This window comes from Salvia hispanica, chromosome 1, assembly GCF_023119035.1.
Source record: "Salvia hispanica cultivar TCC Black 2014 chromosome 1, UniMelb_Shisp_WGS_1.0, whole genome shotgun sequence".
NCBI classification, from domain to species: domain Eukaryota; kingdom Viridiplantae; phylum Streptophyta; class Magnoliopsida; order Lamiales; family Lamiaceae; genus Salvia; species Salvia hispanica.
In genome coordinates this window covers 19,363,706-19,383,133 of record NC_062965.1, presented here as the reverse complement: position 1 = coordinate 19,383,133, position 19,428 = coordinate 19,363,706, and the positions used below count along the sequence as shown (strand labels likewise).

General features: G+C 38.2%; 2 protein-coding genes, 1 non-coding gene and 2 pseudogenes across 5 annotated transcripts; 3 read left to right on the top strand and 2 right to left on the bottom strand.

Moving 5' to 3' along the window:
- Window positions 1–656: 656 nt before the first annotated feature.
- LOC125208573 (magnesium-chelatase subunit ChlI, chloroplastic-like) lies at window positions 657–4,350 on the bottom strand. 3 transcript variants are annotated; one of them, XM_048108226.1, is made up of 4 exons: window positions 4,127–4,350; window positions 3,936–4,048; window positions 2,120–3,180; window positions 657–836 (listed from the first exon to the last, which is right to left on the bottom strand). In XM_048108226.1, the coding sequence occupies exons 1-3, from the start codon at window positions 4,215–4,217 to the stop codon at window positions 2,125–2,127; spliced, it is 1,260 nt and encodes a 419-aa protein (XP_047964183.1). In that variant the 5' UTR covers window positions 4,218–4,350; the 3' UTR covers window positions 657–836; window positions 2,120–2,124. The 3 variants fall into 3 exon arrangements, with proteins under 3 accessions (XP_047964183.1, XP_047964190.1, XP_047964176.1); XM_048108233.1 differs by having other exon boundaries at window positions 831–848; XM_048108219.1 differs by lacking the exon at window positions 657–836 and having other exon boundaries at window positions 1,978–3,180.
- Window positions 1,503–1,576, bottom strand: TRNAI-UAU. The gene has a single exon. It is a non-coding gene; the product is annotated as a tRNA-Ile (tRNA).
- Window positions 4,351–4,503: 153 nt separating the features above from the next.
- Window positions 4,504–6,302, top strand: LOC125216066 (pentatricopeptide repeat-containing protein At1g28690, mitochondrial-like). The gene has a single exon (XM_048117679.1). It carries the CDS (start codon window positions 4,604–4,606, stop codon window positions 6,182–6,184), a length of 1,581 nt encoding a protein of 526 aa, XP_047973636.1. The 5' UTR covers window positions 4,504–4,603; the 3' UTR covers window positions 6,185–6,302.
- Window positions 6,303–7,994: 1,692 nt separating this feature from the next.
- LOC125189306 lies at window positions 7,995–9,605 on the top strand (annotated as a pseudogene).
- Window positions 9,606–13,343: 3,738 nt separating this feature from the next.
- On the top strand, window positions 13,344–14,916 carry LOC125189296 (annotated as a pseudogene).
- The last annotated feature ends 4,512 nt before the right edge of the window (window positions 14,917–19,428 follow it).

The window sequence follows — 19,428 nt, the reverse complement described above, 5'->3', positions numbered from 1 at the left end:
ATATATCGGGATAATTTAATCTTAAGTAACTGAATGTCTCCTGTAAATTTTATAACTGAAAAGATTAAAAATTCGAATTACATCAATGTTAAAAATTAAAATGGTTCAAAATACAAGCATGCATTTAATTGGTTTTCTGAGCTGATAAATATACACACAAAAATCATCTAAAATCGGCATGTCTGTTTGGTGTGACCAATGATTTATAGATGAGACTTTACTTATGTTACGTGTTTAAGCCGTAAAGTGGCAATTAATATTATCATCGTATTAAATGCCACACTTAAATTTTGAATAATTAACTCATAAGTAGACTGATTTTCTTATAATAATAATAATAATAATTAGTAGTGGTAGTAGTTTGAGCTTATTAATTATGTATGAGTTTAAATTATCCGAATTGCATATGTCTCGTAGTTTTCTATAACAACTAGCAGTTTTGGAACAGCTGGATCACCAAAATCCTAATGCTTATTTATTTCGATTAATGACTATTAAATAGATTAAATATTTAACAATTAAGTTATGTGTTCCATGCAGTCACGTACATTTCTTTATTCACAATATGAAAACGTGGCAAAATAAACAAATTATTGTATAAGTAGGCATTCCATTATTTCCAAGAGTTCATATGAGTGTCTCACCATTGATCCATCAACCAGGGTCATGATAAATTTGATATTTTGAGCTATTGTTGATTACAACGTGCGGCTGGTGACTGTTCGGCCTCATGAACTTTTAGGATTAATTCTCCTTCGTTCCTCCATTGCAAGCAACGGCCACCGCATCACTTATGCCTTCTAATGCCAGTGTCAACTTTTTCAAAGTATCCGATCCTACGAATTTTGCTTCACCATATGTTAAGGGGAAATGAGCCAAATCACAACTTAAAGGTTTAAAAATACTAAGAAACATTGTCCAAAAGAAACCGCTTCTTTATTTAGGTACGTCAACAAACAAAGAATAGTGATGCAGTACATATTACATAATTTATGGAAAAAAAGGTTGTAGGTTTTGATGTGGAATATATAGGTGAACCGTTCATGTTCGTCTTTATATAAAATAAAGTACTACTAGTATCACAGATATCATTGGTCCATCACCAACAAACAACTATTCCATTAGTCCAGATATATCTTCACACTGTTCTATCTTTTATTTAATTATTTTATTGTTGATTCTTCCTATCAATTATTTAAGACTTTCCTTCCTAGCAAAAGGAATATAATAGAGGTAGATGCATTTTAATTTGCAGTAGAGACTTTAGCAAATAAAATCACGGTCTAATCGCTCAAACCTCTGACCAATAAAATACACAATTTAGAAAACACGAATCCAGTTAAAATCGGACGCAGTGAAAAGGTTGTGGTCAAGCAACTCGAACCTCTAACCAATAAGCAACCAAAATTAGAAAAACGTGGTTCTAGCGGGGCTCATACCCGATGAAAAGGTCATGGTAGCAGGCTAGCAGCAACTCAAACCTCTAACTACATATAAAAAGGTGGTCCTGGCGGGGTTCGAACCCGCGACCTTCGGCTCATAAGACCAACGCTCTAACCAACTGAGCTACAGGACCGATGCTTAATAATCCTACTTAAATTTAATTTATTAGCTTCGGGTCTACTAGCTACTTAATTTGGTCTGGACCGGGAATACGGGTGGGGCATCGAGGGTGTCAGACGTTTGTTCATTGTTTGGTATTCCGTATTTGCTTGTGCTTGTGCTTGTGCTAAGATATGAGAAGTTAACGTGATACATGAATAGTTAAGGTATAATAAGACTTGTCCTTGAAGTTGTCGAAATTCATCCCTAAGTTAGTGTACAATTCTCCACTTCTATAGTGCAATTCATCAATTATTGTGTAAGATTTTCCCATTAACACAACTTTCTTAAGAAAGTACTCAAAAAAAGGGAAAATCATATGACTAATGTTGCTACTACTTATAAAACTACAAAAATTCCAAATTAAGATGAAGATTTCAACGAATTCTAACCAATCAACTTCATTCCACCAAATCAATAGTTCGTTTCGCAGCTCCAAAATTGAACAGCCAAGTATAAAAAACCTTCACACCAAAACCTTGCACTAGAAAAAAAAAAAAAAAGATGAAACTTTTACCTCCCTCAGGCAAAAACTTCGTAGAATTTCTCGATCACGAGCAAGCCCGAGTCGATCGACTCAAGAGGGTCCTTTCTAAGCCGGTGTCTCAAGCAGTTGGGGATGACAGTGGCAATATCCTCCGTTGTTACTTTATCTCTTCCCTTGAGAGCAGCCAATGCTCTTGCTGCCCTATTCGTAACTATATCGCCTCTCAATCCGTCCACGTTGAGCTCCGCGCATACCTTGGAGATTTTCACTCGAAGATCATGATCTATTATGACGGACGAAAGGCCACTCCTGGCCGAGTCAATTTGCTGCTGGAGTTTCTCTTGCTCTGCGATGTAGGACTTCCTGAACTCTTGAGGATTCTTGTCGAATCGTGCTCTCTCCTCGACTATCTTCACCCTGAGCTCCGCGTCCTTCACTGTTCCAACTTGGGCGTGCATCCCAAAACGATCAAGAAGCTGTGGCCTCAATTCTCCCTCTTCTGGATTACCTGATCCGATGAGTATGAACCTGGCCGGGTGTGAAATCGAGATTCCCTCTCTCTCCACAGTGTTCCATCCCGAGGCAGCAGAATCTAGCAGAACGTCCACTAAATGATCGTCCAAAAGATTAACCTCGTCAACATACAGAATCCCTCTGTTGGCCTTTGCTAGGAGACCAGGCTCGAACGCCTTCACACCTTCGGTAAGGGCCTTCTCAATGTCGATTGTGCCACAAACTCTATCTTCTGTTGCACCCAAAGGCAGATCAACCATGTTGATCTTTGTAGCTACGACAGGGAGCTGTTCGCCTTTCATGACTTTGTCACGTACTTCCGGCCCCTGCACTTCAGCATCCTCTGGATCCGAGTTAAATGGATCCCCGTACACTACTTTGATTTCAGGGAGTAGATCGACTAAAGATCTAACGGTTGTAGACTTTCCGGTCCCCCTGTCACCCATGATCATCACCCCTCCGATCTTCGGATCAATCACATTCAGCAAAAGGCACAGTTTCATCTCATCCTGCCCGACTATAGCTGCAAATGGATAAACTGGCCTCTGATTCTCCTTCGAAGAAGCGAGCTTCTGAACCTGATCATAGCCATAATGTAAACCCGGAGTTTTTCACTTAACTATTAGATGCTACTCTATATCCGAACCAAGAAACAAATGAGATGAAAAACAAGTGAATTTACTGTATTGTGACATGAATACTCCACAATCACCAAAAATGAGATAAGATTACCTTCTTAACCAAACATTACCATGAAACTCAATAAAACTCATATCTACAACATCAACAAACGCGAACTTAGGTCATAATACACACTCTTCAAAGCAAGACACGAAATCAAAATGGAAACAAACACATATTGAAATTGAACCATGGAATACCTAGAAAAATAGTACTCAACTTGAGTTGTATTCCTTTTCTAGACGTTCCTTTTGAGTTGAGTAATTTCCTTTTATGACAAAAATCAACGCATTCAATCATTCTTATTCTTTTTCCGCGTAACTCCCTAAACACTCATTTCATAATATCCGTGCCCAAAAGAAACACCTCAACTACGGTGAGACGAAGGGAGCAGCTCCATAATGTAAACCCGGAGAAGTTTACTTGACTATATTCTAATCAAGAATCAAATGAGATGAGGAACAACTGAAAAAAAAGTGATTTTGATATGTTACTTATCTACAACTACCAAAAATGAGATAGGATTTACTTCTTAACCAAAACCTTTACCTTTAAACTCAATAAAACTCATATCTACAGCATGCACACAGGCCAAATTAGGTTACAGACTCACAATACACACACAAAATCAAAATGGGAACAAAATCAGTACCTCTTGCTGAGCAGGAGAAGTGGCAACATTGGAAATTGAGAAATGGAAATGAGAGCGCCCTTTCTTCAAGGGGACTGCAACTCCTCCATAGAATTTCCTCCCTGAGCTCAGCCCTACATCAATTAATTGTAAAAAATTAACCATAAATTTGAAGAACAAGTGGGAAACAGAAGGGGTTTCAGCAAATGTACGTGGAGAAGGGTGGAGGGAGAGAGAGGGAGTTATTGATGAGTGAGTAGCAAAGATTGCTGCAGTGGAGGAAGCTCCCATTATCGCAGCCATCTTCAACCTAGAGTGTGTACTGTGTAGCTTGGGGTTGGAGTGAAGATAAGAGGATCAGATTCTCTCACGATTGATCAAGAATCTGGATTCTTTCTACAAATGTCTCAAGATTCAAGGGTATCCACGTTTCTAGTTTTTTAGGGATTTAAGTGTTTGCCCTTTTTGATACCTTCAGCTCTCTTTTATCCAATGGCAATTAACTGGTAAAAATATAAAAATATAAAATAATATTACAAATAATAATAATAATAAAACATAATTAGAGATTTAAATTGAGCTCATGATTTATCAAGCCAGCTTATGGAGTGCATTTTCATTCACCACTCCTGATTTTCGAATTCAACTTGGATTTATATCTCCTTTTTTGATCTCCAAATGGGAAGAAAATGAGGCATGGCAGATTTAGCAATATCAGTGCCCTAGTTCAACCCACAACCAATTGCCCACGAACAGAGCTCAACGCTGTCCCAGTGTTTTCCGTGTCATCGGCGCTGCAGAGTTACATCAATTCCGATCACCCCTCTCACGGCCAGAAGATCCATTCCCGCATTATCAAAACTGGCTTCATACCCAATGTCAACATCTCCATCAAACTCCTCATCCTCCACATCAAGTCTTCATGTTTATCGTACGCGCGCCAGGTGTTCGATGAAATGCCTCACCGAACTTTATCAGCCTACAATTACATGATAGCAGGAAACGTAAGGCACGGTTTTGCCGAAGAAGCGTTTGAATTGGTGAGAGAACTCTACCTTTCAGGTGAGAAGCCAGATGCTTACACATTTTCGATGATTTTAAAAGGTTCAACTAGTGGAAATGCAGGGCTATCCTCACATTTTGTTGCGAGGGAAGTCCATGCCCAAATCTCGAAATCTTATGTAGTCGGTGATGACGTGCTCTATACCGCATTAGTCGATGCGTATGTGAAGGGCGAGAGGATTGATTATGCGAGGAGAGTGTTCGATTTGATGCTGGAGCAGAATGTGGTTTGTTCTACGTCGATGATCACCGGGTACATGAACCGAGGCCGTTGGGAGGATGCAGAGGATGTGTTTGAGAAAACTCTCGAGAAAGATGTGGTGGTTTACAATGCCATGATTGAAGGATACAGCAAATCGGTTGAAATGGCTAAGAAGGCCATAGAGATGTATATTGAGATGCAGCGTCTTGATTTCACGCCTACCATATCAACGTACGCAAGCATCATCGGGGCTTGTTCGCTCTTGTCAGCGTTTGAAATCGGCCAGCAGATCCAAGGGCAGCTCGTAAAGACTGAGTTTTTCCCTCACATAAAGATGGGGAGTGCTCTGATAGACATGTACTCCAAATGTGGCCGGACAGAGGATGCAAGGCGCGTCTTCGACTACATGCCTAGAAGGAACATCTTCTCGTGGACGTCGATGATTGATGGATACGGCAAGAACGGAAGCCCAAACGAAGCTCTAGCGCTCTTCAACAGAATGATCAATGTCAGCCGGATCACCCCAAACCACGTGACGTTTCTTGGCGCGTTGTCAGCTTGCGCCCACGCGGGGCTGGTCGGTGAAGGGATGGAGATCTTTAAGAGCATGGAGCGGGTTTATTCGATGAGGCCGAGAATGGAGCATTACGCTTGCGTGGTTGATCTGTTGGGGCGCGCGGGGAGGTTGGACGAGGCGCTTGAGTTCATAACGCAGATGCCCGAGAAGCCCAACTCGGACGTGTGGGCGGCTTTGCTGAGTTCTTGCAGGTTGCAGGGTGATGTGGAGCTTGCTAGAGCGGCTGCGGACGAACTTTTCAAGGTGAAGGAGGAGAGCAGGCCGGGGGCGTATGTTGCGTTGTCGAACACGCTGGCTGATGCCGGAAGATGGGAGGGTGTGAGCCAGTTGAGGGAGGTGATGAAGGCTAGAGGAGTGTGTAAAGGGACAGGGTTCACTTGGATAGGGACAGATGCTGGTTTAGAAGCTTTCCATGCTGGGAGTTCTTAGCAAAACATTTCAAAATCTTCTTTTTCATACAAAAGAATTTCATAATAGAGATTGTATTCACTCAATTGTGTGAACTGGTATTTATTGATAAATGCTGAGGGATTTTGGCTTCCTTTTATTTAACATATTTCTAAAAACAGAAATATCATTATCTCTAATTTTTTTCATGTCTCTTACGTTATTCTCTCCATTTAACTCATAAAACAAATCTTCATTAACTCACAAAACAACATTGTATAAAATTATATTTATTGGAGACGGAAGGAGTATATAAAAGTAGGACTTTCTCCACTATATATTTTAACTCAGTTTTGTTACATTTTTAAAATATGTGACCAATCAAAATGTGATAAAATTCAAGGGATAGGATGGAGTATCAATCAACTTGGATCACGTAATAATATTTTTAAATAAAATAACTACGGGAACGGATCCCTCTGTGGAAAAATCACAGCAGCGCTTGGTGAAGAAACGGCGTCATATTGTATCAATTACCTCAACTTTTTGCTTATTCAATTAAGTGTTAGTATAATACTTGATGCGGCAGTAGTATTACTTATATATTTAATTTGATCAATGATTAAAGTATATTGCACTAATATATCCTCCACACCGCTACAAATGAAATCAGAATATTTAATAATTTGTTGAGTAGTGATTCCTGAGTAGTATAAGTAATAGTTTCTTGAATATAATTTTTTAGTAATTTAACTAGTAGTACTATTATAAGATAATGTAATATGACTAGATTATTTAAAACCATTATTAAATAAAGCTTATTGAAGGAAATAAGGGAATTATTAATTTCATTTCTAAATTGTTCTAGACTAAAAATTTATTTGAAAACTCAATTTTATATAAATTTAGTGATAATTTATATTAAATCACAAATTTTTTTGAATTTTGACTAGTTTCACAACTTAAAAATTTCGAATATAACATTTCATTTTTTAATTGTTTTGTGATTGTCAAAATTGAAACTAATACTCCATCGTCACAAGGTAATTGTGATATTTTTTTGGGTACAAGATTTAGAAATTGATATGTGAAATGTTAAAGTGAAGAGAGTGAAAAATGAAAAAGGAGTAAAGTATGGAGAAGAAAAGTTTTCCAAAAAGGAAATGAATCAACTACTTTGAGACAACCAACCTAAAAAAAATATAACTTAACTACTGAGGCAAGGTGTACATACAATAAAAAAATATGATAGTAGGAGTATGATTTTAATTCAATTTTAGAATTTATGAGATTAGAAACTTTTTTTAAAAATATTAATTTAAATCACTTACAATATTAACTCTCAATTATAATATTACACTAAATAAAATTTAAAGAATAACACAAAAGGAGTTTTAATTACGTTTTGAAATTAATTTTTAGTGTAATATTAGTATATTATAATTGAGATTGGTATATTTTAATATAAATTGGCTTTCAAGCATTGATACAACGCGGCCGTTTTTCAATACAGTATTCTGATTTATTTGCAGCGGTGTGGAGGTGTGGATGATAGATTAGTGAAATACTTAAATCATTGATCAAATATATAAGGAATACTACTACCGCATCAGATGTTATACTGCCACTTAATTGAATAAGCAAAACTGAGGTAATTGATACAATATGGCGCCGTTTCTTCACCACAGCAGCCCCTGCTGTGATTTCTCCAAGCAGGGATCCGTTCCCAATAACTACTCCTACCAACTTTATTTAAAAGCTGCCGACAGGATCTTAGGTGAATGTAATAAATGATGATTGGCAATAACTTGTTAGTTATACTCTACACACATAAAAAAGATTATCTAAAAAATATAATCCATTGGCACAGAGATGAAGATGAATTACATAATCTCCATTCTGCTGATTTTAATATCAGCAAGCAATCAAGCTTCTTCCGCGTGCTTCAAATCCATCATCAGCTTCGGCGATTCGCTCGCCGACACCGGCAATGCAATCCAACTCGCTCCCTCCAACACTCCTCCGCCCTCCGCCGCGCCGCCATACGGAGTAACTTTCTTCCACCGCCCCACGTTTTTGCCCAAATTCTGCCACACACCTTCTGGTAATACTCCTATCATTTTCTACAAATACACATAAATAATAATTAAAAAAATATTTATTAGTACAAATTAATGTAAATTTTTATTAATTAATTTATTTAACAATAAGAATTTATAATTATAATAAAGTGATAATAATAGAATAAAGCAAAAGTGATTGCATGTTTTATTTTTTTTATTAAAAGTGGAAATGACTCAACTTAGTTTAGACATCTGAATGGGGAATACGATTCACTTAGTTGGGGACGGGAGAGGAGTATTATTTGTTTTCCTCCCTCTTATTCATCAGATGGCAAAATTTATTTGTACATATCATTCTTTTAATTACTCATTTAATTTGTGTACAAACTTAAAAGAGTTTGTGACCATGGAGAATTAAAGCTGTTGAAAAGTGATTCATATTAATACTAAAGTTAAAAGAGTTGTTATTTGCTTCCAGATTGTAAAAATTTCCTAGAAACCTCCTGGTTTTGGTGGGAGAGATTGGAGGCAATGACTACAACTATGCATTCCTTCAGGGAAAAGCTTCGAATCAACACTAGCAATCGTTCCTAAAGTTGTTAAAGCAATAAGCTTAATGATCAATGTAAGATTAACTATGAGAAATACTATTATTTCTCCTTGAAAAATCCTTTGATAAATTGTAATTATTTGATGTAATGTAGGAACTGATCAAGCTCGGAGCTAAGACTCTTGTGGTTCCTGGGAATTTGCCTATTGGATGTTTACCTATTTATCTTACTTACTTCATAACCTCGAATCAAACATACTACGACCTGAAACAGGTTGTCTCAACTGGCTAAACAACTTTGCTCGCCACCATAACAACATACTTAAGACCGAACTTGACTGCATCCAAAAGCAGAACCCAAACATCAACATAGTCTATGCAGACTATTACAATGCTGCAATGCAGTTTTACCGATTCCCAAAAAAATATGGTGATTTCTTGTTGATCTATTTTTACTTCACATTTTACGTGAGACAACTGATATATGAATATATGCAGAATATTGGATGTAGTGTTTGATTAATGATGTTGCAGGATTCACAAAGGAGCCCTTATAGCATGTTGTGGCAGTGGAGGACCATACAACTTTGATCGCGCATCCATGTGTGGATCCAAAGGATCAAGCACATGCGAGGATCCGTCGTTGCATGCTAGTTGGGACGGTCTCCATTGGACAGAGGCAGCGTATAGATTGATTGCAGATGGTTTGCTGCGAGATCTTTTACCATTCCTCCGTTGCATGCGTTTTGTGTTCCACCTTCCAATATGCTGCTTCGTTCATCCTGGTTATGGTGACTCGAACCTCCAACCTCCGACTTATTGGTTGGAGGTGAAACATCTTAACAAATAAATTGAACTTTGAAACACCTAAAACTACTGTTGCCAAATGTTAGCCGAAAGTTTTGAACTATTTAAGTGCTAGACCTTCGATAAAACAGTACTGTTTCAGTATATATTGAATAACATAGCATATTTGTAGTAGTTATCAAAAGATTACTTCTTTCATAGCATTAAGATGTTTAGCTCAGTGCTTCATCACTAATTAGTATCAAATCCAACAAAATCTTGCTAAAGTAAGTTGTAGCGCCCCACTTTTCAAATCTTAATTTTGAGACATAAAATTTTTGCATTAAATGCTTTTAATGCTATGAAGTACGTGGATTTAATGATGAGTGATTTAATTGCATGATTTCTTTATGACCTAGTTGCATGGTGGAGTTGAGATTTATTTGAATAGTCAAATATGTTGATTATATGACGTGCTTTGTTGAATAGTCAAAGATGTGAAATATATATATAGCTGCATTGAAAGATCAATGTGTTGAGAATATGAGGTGAAAGTGGAAATGACTGAAATTGTGATATGATCATGTGAATAATTGATGCGGTGAAACATATTGGTCAATTAATTCCTAAGGGATGAGTGAGACTAAATGGGATTTTCATAAATATCATACACATTTATTTGGAATTTTCCCCCCATGCTTTATTGGAGGAATTCTATTTTTTTTGGGTTTTAAATTTAAATTTGCATATTTATCCAATTAAATTCATGCCCGTTTATTTCTTATTTTCCCATGAGAAAATCGACCCCTTTTATACATGGAGATTTTCAAAATCTCCTATTTATGGGAAAAATTTTTTTTTAATATTATTTGATCCCTTATTTATTTCTTTGAATAAATTAAATACCCTGCATATCTTCCTATCAAGGAGATTTTCCCTTTCCCTTTTTAAATTAAGATTTGAAATTGATTCCTTGGGGAGGAAGCATAATTCAACTTTCCTATTTATTTGGGAGAAATTATTTTTTTTTGCTCCGTGAAATCTGTTCCTAAAAAATTAAATTAAACCCACCTATATAATAGGCAAAAATGATATTTCTCTCTCCATATTCAAAATTTTTTTTCTTCTCAACTCCACAATATTTATTTAATTAATTATTGGAGAATCAAATCTTAAAGTTATATTTTTTGAGATCAAATCTTGGAATTTATCTCATAAATGGGGGAGAAACCCAAACCCCTAAACCCTCTACATGCTCCCCCCCTCTTCCTCCCCTTTTCTCTCCCCTCTCTCTCAAATTTTCTTTATTTCTTCATCTTTGAGAAGAATTCAATTAAAGCCTAAAAGAATTATTGAAGAATCAAGATTTTATTTTGTTTCTACCGCTTTTTTTCAAGAAGGGGTATTTTGATCATCTTTTCTTGATTTGGGTTTCCAACCCCATGCATATAGATTGAGTAAAAAGGGGAAACAATTGATAAATTTGAAGTGTGTGCGTGGGTGTATGTGCATCTATGCGGCGTGCGTTTTTGGTGGGCGTGTGAGATTTTTAAACACTCTGGGACATGTTTTGATAGATCGGGTTTGGGTACAATAAAATTGATATGATGAGCATGTCTTGTTTTTTTAATGATAATATAAAACTAATCGAGGGGAAAAAAAGGGAAACAAGACATGCGATTTTGAGTAGATGATTGAGACTTACTTGTGATACACATAATTTAAAGGTGATAACTCGGCTCTCGGATGATAACAAGGGGAAAAGCGTACTTGAGATCTAAAGCAGGGGGGCTTTATTTACTAAAATCTTTTATTCCAAAAAAATGATTATGGTGTTATAAGGGGGGGTTTAAAACGTTATGACATGCCTAGATTGTTTTGATGATGTTGTGTGCCTTTGCCCATTTTTAGTTTTCTCCATTAGGTATGGGCTAATAAAAAAAATTGGGGGAGTGGGGGGAAAACCCATCGGCTAGTGTACACGGTTGGGGGGGGGAGCCGTCCTTCAGTGGGGGTCTGTGGGGAAAATTGTGGCCACATTTCCGCACTATGGAATTGATGTGAATTGTTGAGAAAATGGAGGAAATTTTTGACCTCAAATGAAAATTTTGTGATCTCGATGATATTCTTTTTTACGCAAACTGAGTTCACTATGGTGGATGAATATCTATTAAAATGTTTTCTTTGGGCCGGATGTTTAAAGTCCCGCCCACGTGTTTTTCCCATGGGAGTTTGGGGCGCAGCGGGGGGGTGTTACAAAAATTGAATAATAATATGATCATTTTTAAACATTGAGTAGAGTTGTGCCTTATATGACTTCACTTTTTTTTGAATGCTTCGGAAACATGAAACTTCTTATCTTTGATTGAGTTTGAAACTTTTCATTTTGTTTAGAATGTCAGACATGATACATTTTGTATTATATTAAACCCTTGTCGTTTTGAGCCTAAATTGTGATATTGATTCTTTATTGGTTTTCATTGCTAAGCCGTTGCTTTTTATCATTTTAATTGTTCATTAATTACTTTGGTCAAACCCTTTTAATGAAACTCTAGCCTACGTTACTGTTGCATTTAAGTCCGCCTAGGTCGTCATCGCCGCATTTGTTATACCCTTAAAGGGCGGTCGTGACATAAGTACTAACAGTAACAATCTTTATTGACACAGAACCAATACATATCACTACACAACTTCAAAGACAAATGAAACATCATAAAATGGTGAAACATACTGATCAAAACAGACCACAAAAACGAAGAAGAAGATGAAGGCGCTGCCTAACCTTATCATCAAATCCGAGCAATGCTTGGCCGTCAAAACTCAACGGCCAAGCAATGCGAGATAGTAGCTCCTTTAGGCACGACAAGAATCACATCCAACCTCAATATCGCGCCACTCAGCCCTCGGTCTCCATCCCTTCCCACACCACACAGCTTCCCATCCAAATTCACCATTGTCGAGCTGCTCAAGAACTTACGCAGCCCTTTCTCCACCCCTCTAAGCTCCTTCAACGCATCCTCCTCCACATCATACCCGCGAATCTTTCCCAAATAATCATAACAATAATTATATACAGTTGCGGTAGAATCTTAGGAACATGTGATAAATGATATATCTATAACACTCTAAGGGCATGCTTTGTATGATGGAATGGAATAAGGACGGAATGGAATGGAGGTTGGAATGGAATGGAGGTTGGAATGAAATGTCAATTTCCTTGAATTTCCTTTGCATTTTCATCAATTCACTCGTCATTCCATCACATCAAGCAAATGAATAGAATGGAAGTAGGAATCACATTTCATTCCACCATTCCATTTCATCATACCAAGAAGTATATATTTTTCTTTTGGGATGTTCCACTCTAAGTAACACAATTCTAAAAATAGAAATATTACCCTATCTGAATTTTTCCTCTCTTTGCTTTTCTTTTTTCTATTTAATTCACTAAATAACACTATATAAAATTATGTACCAAAAATGAAATGCTTTATTTAAAGCGGATCGAGGAAGTATGTTAATCATATGTGAATTATCAATCAAATTGGATCATATGACAATATTTTTTAAATAAACTAACTACTCCTACACTTTTTTAACACATGACATGATCTTAGGTACACGATTAGATCTCCGATGTGACTGATAGCACAACATGGGCGGCTATTTCACTTATGACATTATTTAATTATTAAATTGTAATATTAAAATATAAATATCTTTTATTATAAAAAATTTGATGTGTGTGTATAATAATAGCACAGATCCTTGCATGATAAATGATGATTAGCAATCACTTGTAAGATTATCAAAAAAATATAATCCATTGGCGCAAAAATGAAGATGAATTACTCAATCGCCATTCTCCTGATTTTAACATCAGCAAGCAATCAAGCTTCTTCCGCGTGCTTCAAATCCATCATCAGCTTCGGCGATTCGCTCGCCGACACCGGCAACGCAATCCAACTCACTCCCTCCAACACTCCACCACGCTCGGCCGCGCCGCCATACGGAGTAACTTTCTTCCACCGCCCCACGGGGAGGTGGTCCGACGCCGCCTCGTCATCGATTTCATAGGTTCGCATTAATTCACAGTCGATTTCAATTTCATTTTCAATTGCAATTTCTCACCGTTGATTGATTATTTTTCTGCAGCTGAGGCTTTGGGGCTTCCGTTGGTGCAGCCATTTTTCGTGGCAGCGATTTCAGCGGTAGTGTGAACTTCGCGGTGGCGGGATGCACGGCGCTACGAGACTCGTTTTGGGCGGAGGAGGGGATCCAGATTGATTTGGCGAATACGTCTCTAGCTGATCAGTTGAGTTGGTTTAAGGAACTGTTTTTACCCAAATTTTGCCACACACCTTCAGGTAATAATACTCCTGCCAATTACAAATCTGTTGCTGTTGGATAGGATATCATTTCAATTTTAAACTGAATTTTAATTTTGAATTCCTACCATTCAAATTTTAGAATCAAATTTTAAATAGTTATAAAATCAGATATCTTTGAAACACAAACTGTCAAACTATACACACACCATGCAGACACTGACATAACATTGCACACACGACAAACACACTAGCCCACGTACACACAACTCAAAATAAATAAATAAAGTTATGTATAGATATATAATACTACACATAAATAATAATTAAAAAAATATTTTATTAAAAATTAATATAAATTTATTACTGTATTAGTTTATTTATTTACAATAAGAATTTATAATTATAATAAAACATTATACTATCAATTATTAAATTTTACCAAACATTAAAGAATTTATTTTATTTTATTTTCCTCCCTCTTATTCATCAAATGGCACAATTTATTTGTGCATATTGAAAAGTGTTCATATTAATATTAAAGTTAAAAGAGTTGTTACTAAAGTTAAAAAAGTTGTTGAAAAGTGAGCCATATTGATAAGAGTTTGATACTAAAGTTGAAATAGTTGTTGAAAATATTGCTAGCAGATTGTAAGAATTTTCTAAAAACCTCCCTGGTTTTGGTGGGAGAGATAGGAGGCAATGACTACAACTATGCATTCCTTCAAGGGAAAAGCTTCAAATCAGTACTAGCAATCGTTCCTAAAGTTGTTAAAGCAATAAGCTTAACAATCAATGTAAGATTTAACTATGAGAAAAATTATTTCTCCATTGAAAAATCCCTTGATAAATTGTAAATAATTGATGCAATGCAGAACGATCAAGCTCTGAGCTAAGACTCTTGTAGTTCCCGGGGATTTGCCTATCGGATGTTTGCTTTATCTTACTTACTTCATAACTCGAATCAAACATATACGACCCAACAAGGTTGCCTCGATCGCTAAACGGTTCGTCGCCACCATAACAAATTGCTTTAACAGAACTTGACTTCATCCAAAAGCGAACCCGAGCATCAACGTTGTGTATGCAGACTATTACAATGCTGCAATGCAGTTTTACCGATTCCCAACAAAATATGGTGAATTCTTGTTGATCTATTTTTACGTACATTTTTACGCGAGACAACTACATGTGAATATCTCGCAATTTTGGATGGAGTGATTGGGCTATGATGTTGCAGATTCTCGAAGGGGCACTTATAGCATGTTGTGGCAGTGGAGGACCGTACAACGTTAATGGCACGTCCACTGCGGTTCGAAGGATGTAGCACGTGCGAGGATCCTTCGTTGTACGTGAGCGGGATGGCTCCATTTGACGAGACGGCTTACGGAGTATGCGATGGATTACGCAAGGATCTTTTACTAGTCCTCCGCTCTATGCGTTTTGTGCTCCGCCTTCAAATAATGCCGATCCATTCACCCCCTTGACTACTACGGTGACTCGAAGCCCTGATTTATCGGTTGGAGCGAAGCATCTACAAATAAATTGCACTTTGTAAAACTAAAAACTAAACTTTCTATAAATTCTTTTCGCTTGAACTCTCCTTTTGATATGATATAGAAAAATGTTACTCACTCCATCCCGTTTAAAATGACAGTTTTTTAGTTTGTCCAACTAAGATGATACATTTCATTTTTTGGAAATTTTCTCTTCCAATTAATATCCCAACTACTTTTTCTCATTCCCATTAAAATATTGATCTTCTTTCTCTCAATTTTAATACTTACCCACATTTTTCTCTCCATTAAACACTTTAACTAATATTCTCTCTTGTCATAGTAATAGAGTCATTTCGCATTTTGGTACGTTAATAATAGAGTCATTCTCCTTTTTAGTAAAAGTCAACACATTTTTCCACTCATACTTTACTCTTCTTACTTTATTCTCTCTTCATCTCTATACCTTTTCATTTTCCACTTTACTCTCCATTTACTTAACTCACCTAATACAATTTTTCTTAATCTCCAGGCTGAAAAGAAACGCTCCATTACCATGGAATGGAGGGAGTAATCTAAATCTGCATCGCCAAGAGATGTGTCATCTAGGACAGAGGGTAGTATTTTACATATATTTTTGATGTATTCAATTAAAATGATTCTGATATCTTATAAATATTTATTGGTGTCACTACTTTTATGCGGTAGTGTGCGGTGGCGGCGGGATGCACGGCGCTGGACTCGTTTTGGGCGGAGGAGGGATCCAGATTGATTTAGCGGATGTGTCTCTAGCTGTATAGTAGTATAGTACTATTTCATTTTATCATTTCATAACAAATCTATTATTTGGATTATGAAACACAACAATGCACAACTCAAAATACAAAAATAAATAGTAATGCATACATATAATGTATTTAAATAATTTTAAAATATTTTACATAAACGTCAGTGTCAAATTTTGATTAATTTATTTACCAAACAAAGAGTTTAAAAAAATAGAATTAAAGTTTATATTAATTATTTAATTTACCAAATAATTTAGAATCAATTTCAAATAATGTAACTTCAAATTCAATTTTTATGGATTTTCAATTCTAACACAATTCCCATTTATTATATCAATCATATACTGACAAAAGATTTGAAATTGAATTAGAATATTTTACGCAACCTTCACTTGACCTTCACTTGATTTGATAAATTACAAATGAACTTTCATTATATAAAGTTTATAGCTACTAATTTAGAAACAATTGGTCGAATTTCTATACACATAGTTTATGTATTAATTGCTTCCTCTTATTCATCAATGACACTATCTACTTATGCATAGCATTATTTTAGTTACTCATTCGTGATTAGCATAAAAAAGAGTTTGTGACCATGGAAAAAGTTGCCGAGAGCTAAAGTTTGAATAAGTTGTTGATTGATGGCAGATTGTAAGAATTTTTTTGAAACCTCCCTTGTTTTGGTGGGAGAGATAGGAGTTAATGACTACAATTTTGCAATTCTTAAGGAAAAAGCTTCAAATCAGATAAGCAATCGTCCTAAAGTTATTAAAGCAATAAGCTCAACAATCAATGTAAGATTTAACTAGTACAATCAATGTAAGATTTATCTAGGAGAAATATGACTTCTCCTTTGAAAAGTCCCTTGATAAATTGTAGATGTTTGATGTAATGGGAACCGATCATGCTCGGAGCTAAGACTCTTGTGGTTCTTGGAATTTGCATAGGATGTTCGGCTCTTCATCTTACTTATTTCATAACAGGGGCTGGGATTTCATTATAAGAGGTCAAAATTATAAGAGCATCTCCAATGGCCCTACGCTGGCTAGGAGATTCGTCGCCGGACGCTAGGAACCTTTGGGAGTCGGCGAGCGCGAACGGCGGCGGATCGGCATGGCTGGCCGCGCTCGGCGGGCCGATGGGCCGCGCCGATTTTTTTTTTTTTTTTTTTTTTAAAAACCTATATAAACGCGATTTTCGTTTCATTTTCATTTCCCACTTGTTTTAACGAAATTTTTTTCTCTAAATTTCGTACAAGAGCATCATCGAGCGATGGATCACAACCAACGAGTCCTTCGACGGGGTGGATCTCGAAATCACGGTACATGTGGGATCTAGATGGGGGGGGATGGGCCCGGGTTTAACATCCCTTGGAATCGATGATGGGGGTGATGGTCGGTGCCCGGGGGGAGGCGCAGGGGGAACCGGGGGTATGCCGTGGGGGGGCCGAAAGGGGAGCGGGGCAAGCGGGCGCCCGGGTGGGGGGATGCCCCGGATGCGACGGATGATGCGAGGATGATGGGGATGATGTGGCGGGGGATGCAGCACGGTATGCATCCGGATGCAGGGGATGCGGGTCACGGGAGGGGACACGGTATATCGTCCCGCTTGATTTTTGCCGGCTTCGTCTCCACGTCGACCCAGTGAGACGCGTTAGCAGCGATGACCTTGCAGCATGATACGGGGATCGATCTCGGGGATGCGGACACTCCGTCCAGGGGGCGGGCCGCGGCGAAGAAGAAGAAGACGAGGGGAAGGCCAAGGTGGTCGGCGGTCGTCGCAGCCGTTGTTGACGACACCCGGCCGGAGGAAGTGGCGGGAGGATGAGTACGGGGTGGCCGGGGTGGTTAGGGGTGCCATCCGCCTGCAACCGCGGGCCCATGGGGGCGAAATCGACCCGCCAGGGGGAGGCCCGCCCCCCGGGGAAGGACCGCGGGGAGGGGGGCCCGGAAGGGGTGGGAGCGCATCGGGCGGGGGCCCTTTTTCCGGCCCCGCCCCGCGCCGGGGGGGGCGAAGAGAAGCCGGGATGCCAGGCTTTGGCGGGGACTAAAAGGATTTTGGGAGTGTTTTTGTTCGGGGCCCCCGGAAGTTCCGGGCGGGGGGCCCCGGTAGAGCGGGGCGAACTATAGGGCGACACCGGGTACCGGGGACCCCCCGACCCCCCCCGGGGCCCGAGGAGTTTCCATCCCCTCCCATTTTGGCGCCCCCCCCCGGTGGGAAAGCGGGCCGGGGCAGGGAGGATCCCCCCCCCCCCGCGAGGTCCACCCTCCCCCCCCACCCGCCCACCAGTACCCCCCTTCGAACTATCCAAACATGTACAAGGTTTTCCCAAGTTTGGAGGACCGCCCCCCCACCAAAGATGTTTCTTCACGAGATGCTCAAAGCATGGGGGTTGTTTTGGAAACGCAGGGGGCTGGGGTTCGACGTGGGCTCGATAACGGGTGGCGGGGGACGGCAGGGGGGGACGAGGCAGAGGAGGGGGTGGCGGGGCTCGGTGTTGAAGCCCCTTTTTAAAAAAAAAACATGTACTTTTTTAAAAAACTTTGTACTTTTTTTTTTAAAGGAATGGATTAATTTTCCCGTATATGTTCGAAATTTAATTGATTTTAATCGTAATTTTAATTTCGTAAATGTAGTATATTTTTAATTATTTTTATTCGGGGCCTATGGTGGCCTAAATCGATGTAAGGGGATTTTTATGTCCGGTTTTGGGGGGGGGGGAAGATACCTATCTGTAGCACCATTGGAATTTAATATAGATAATTTTTATATATTTAAGGGGGCTTGGGATAAAAAAATTTTAATTTTTCCTCCTCCCAAAAGGTCCCTTTTTCTTTAGTCCCACTTTAAGATCCTTAATATTTAATTGGGTAAAGGCCCCCCATTACTCCCTTTTTACCCATTTTATTATAAACTAATATATGTAGGAACCCACAACTATCTTTTTTCACCACCTTTCCTTTTTATTTTTAAAACTGGGAACTCAACCGGACTTAAAGGGACAAGGGTAATATTTTTTATATATTTGAAGAGGGGGAAATTTGGGATAATTTTATGTATATATTCAAAAATTTGCATTAAAATATAGAGGGGAAGGAGTGAGAAGGGGCCCCCCACCTTCAACCAAACTAGATCCCCCAGTTTTTAACCCCGAACCAAAATCTTACTTTTCATACAAAAAAATTTCATAATGCTAAGGGATTTTGGCTCTATTTTATTTACGGGGTATTTGAATTCAAATTTGGTAATTATTACATACTCTATTTGTCCGT

What these genes read in the sequence shown, in the direction of transcription:
- LOC125208573 (XM_048108226.1), bottom strand. Translation starts at nt 4,217, where the DNA reads ATGGCTGCGATAATGGGAGCTTCCTCCACTGCAGCAATCTTTGCTACT. An exon ending in CTCCCTCCACCCTTCTCCAC is followed by an intron (nt 4,049 to 4,126) that starts GTACATTTGCTG and finishes TAATTGATGTAG; the next exon opens with GGCTGAGCTCAGGGAGGAAA. An exon ending in CTTCTCCTGCTCAGCAAGAG is followed by an intron (nt 3,181 to 3,935) that starts GTACTGATTTTG and finishes GGCTATGATCAG; the next exon opens with GTTCAGAAGCTCGCTTCTTC.
- LOC125216066 (XM_048117679.1), top strand. Translation starts at nt 4,604, where the DNA reads ATGAGGCATGGCAGATTTAGCAATATCAGTGCCCTAGTTCAACCCACA.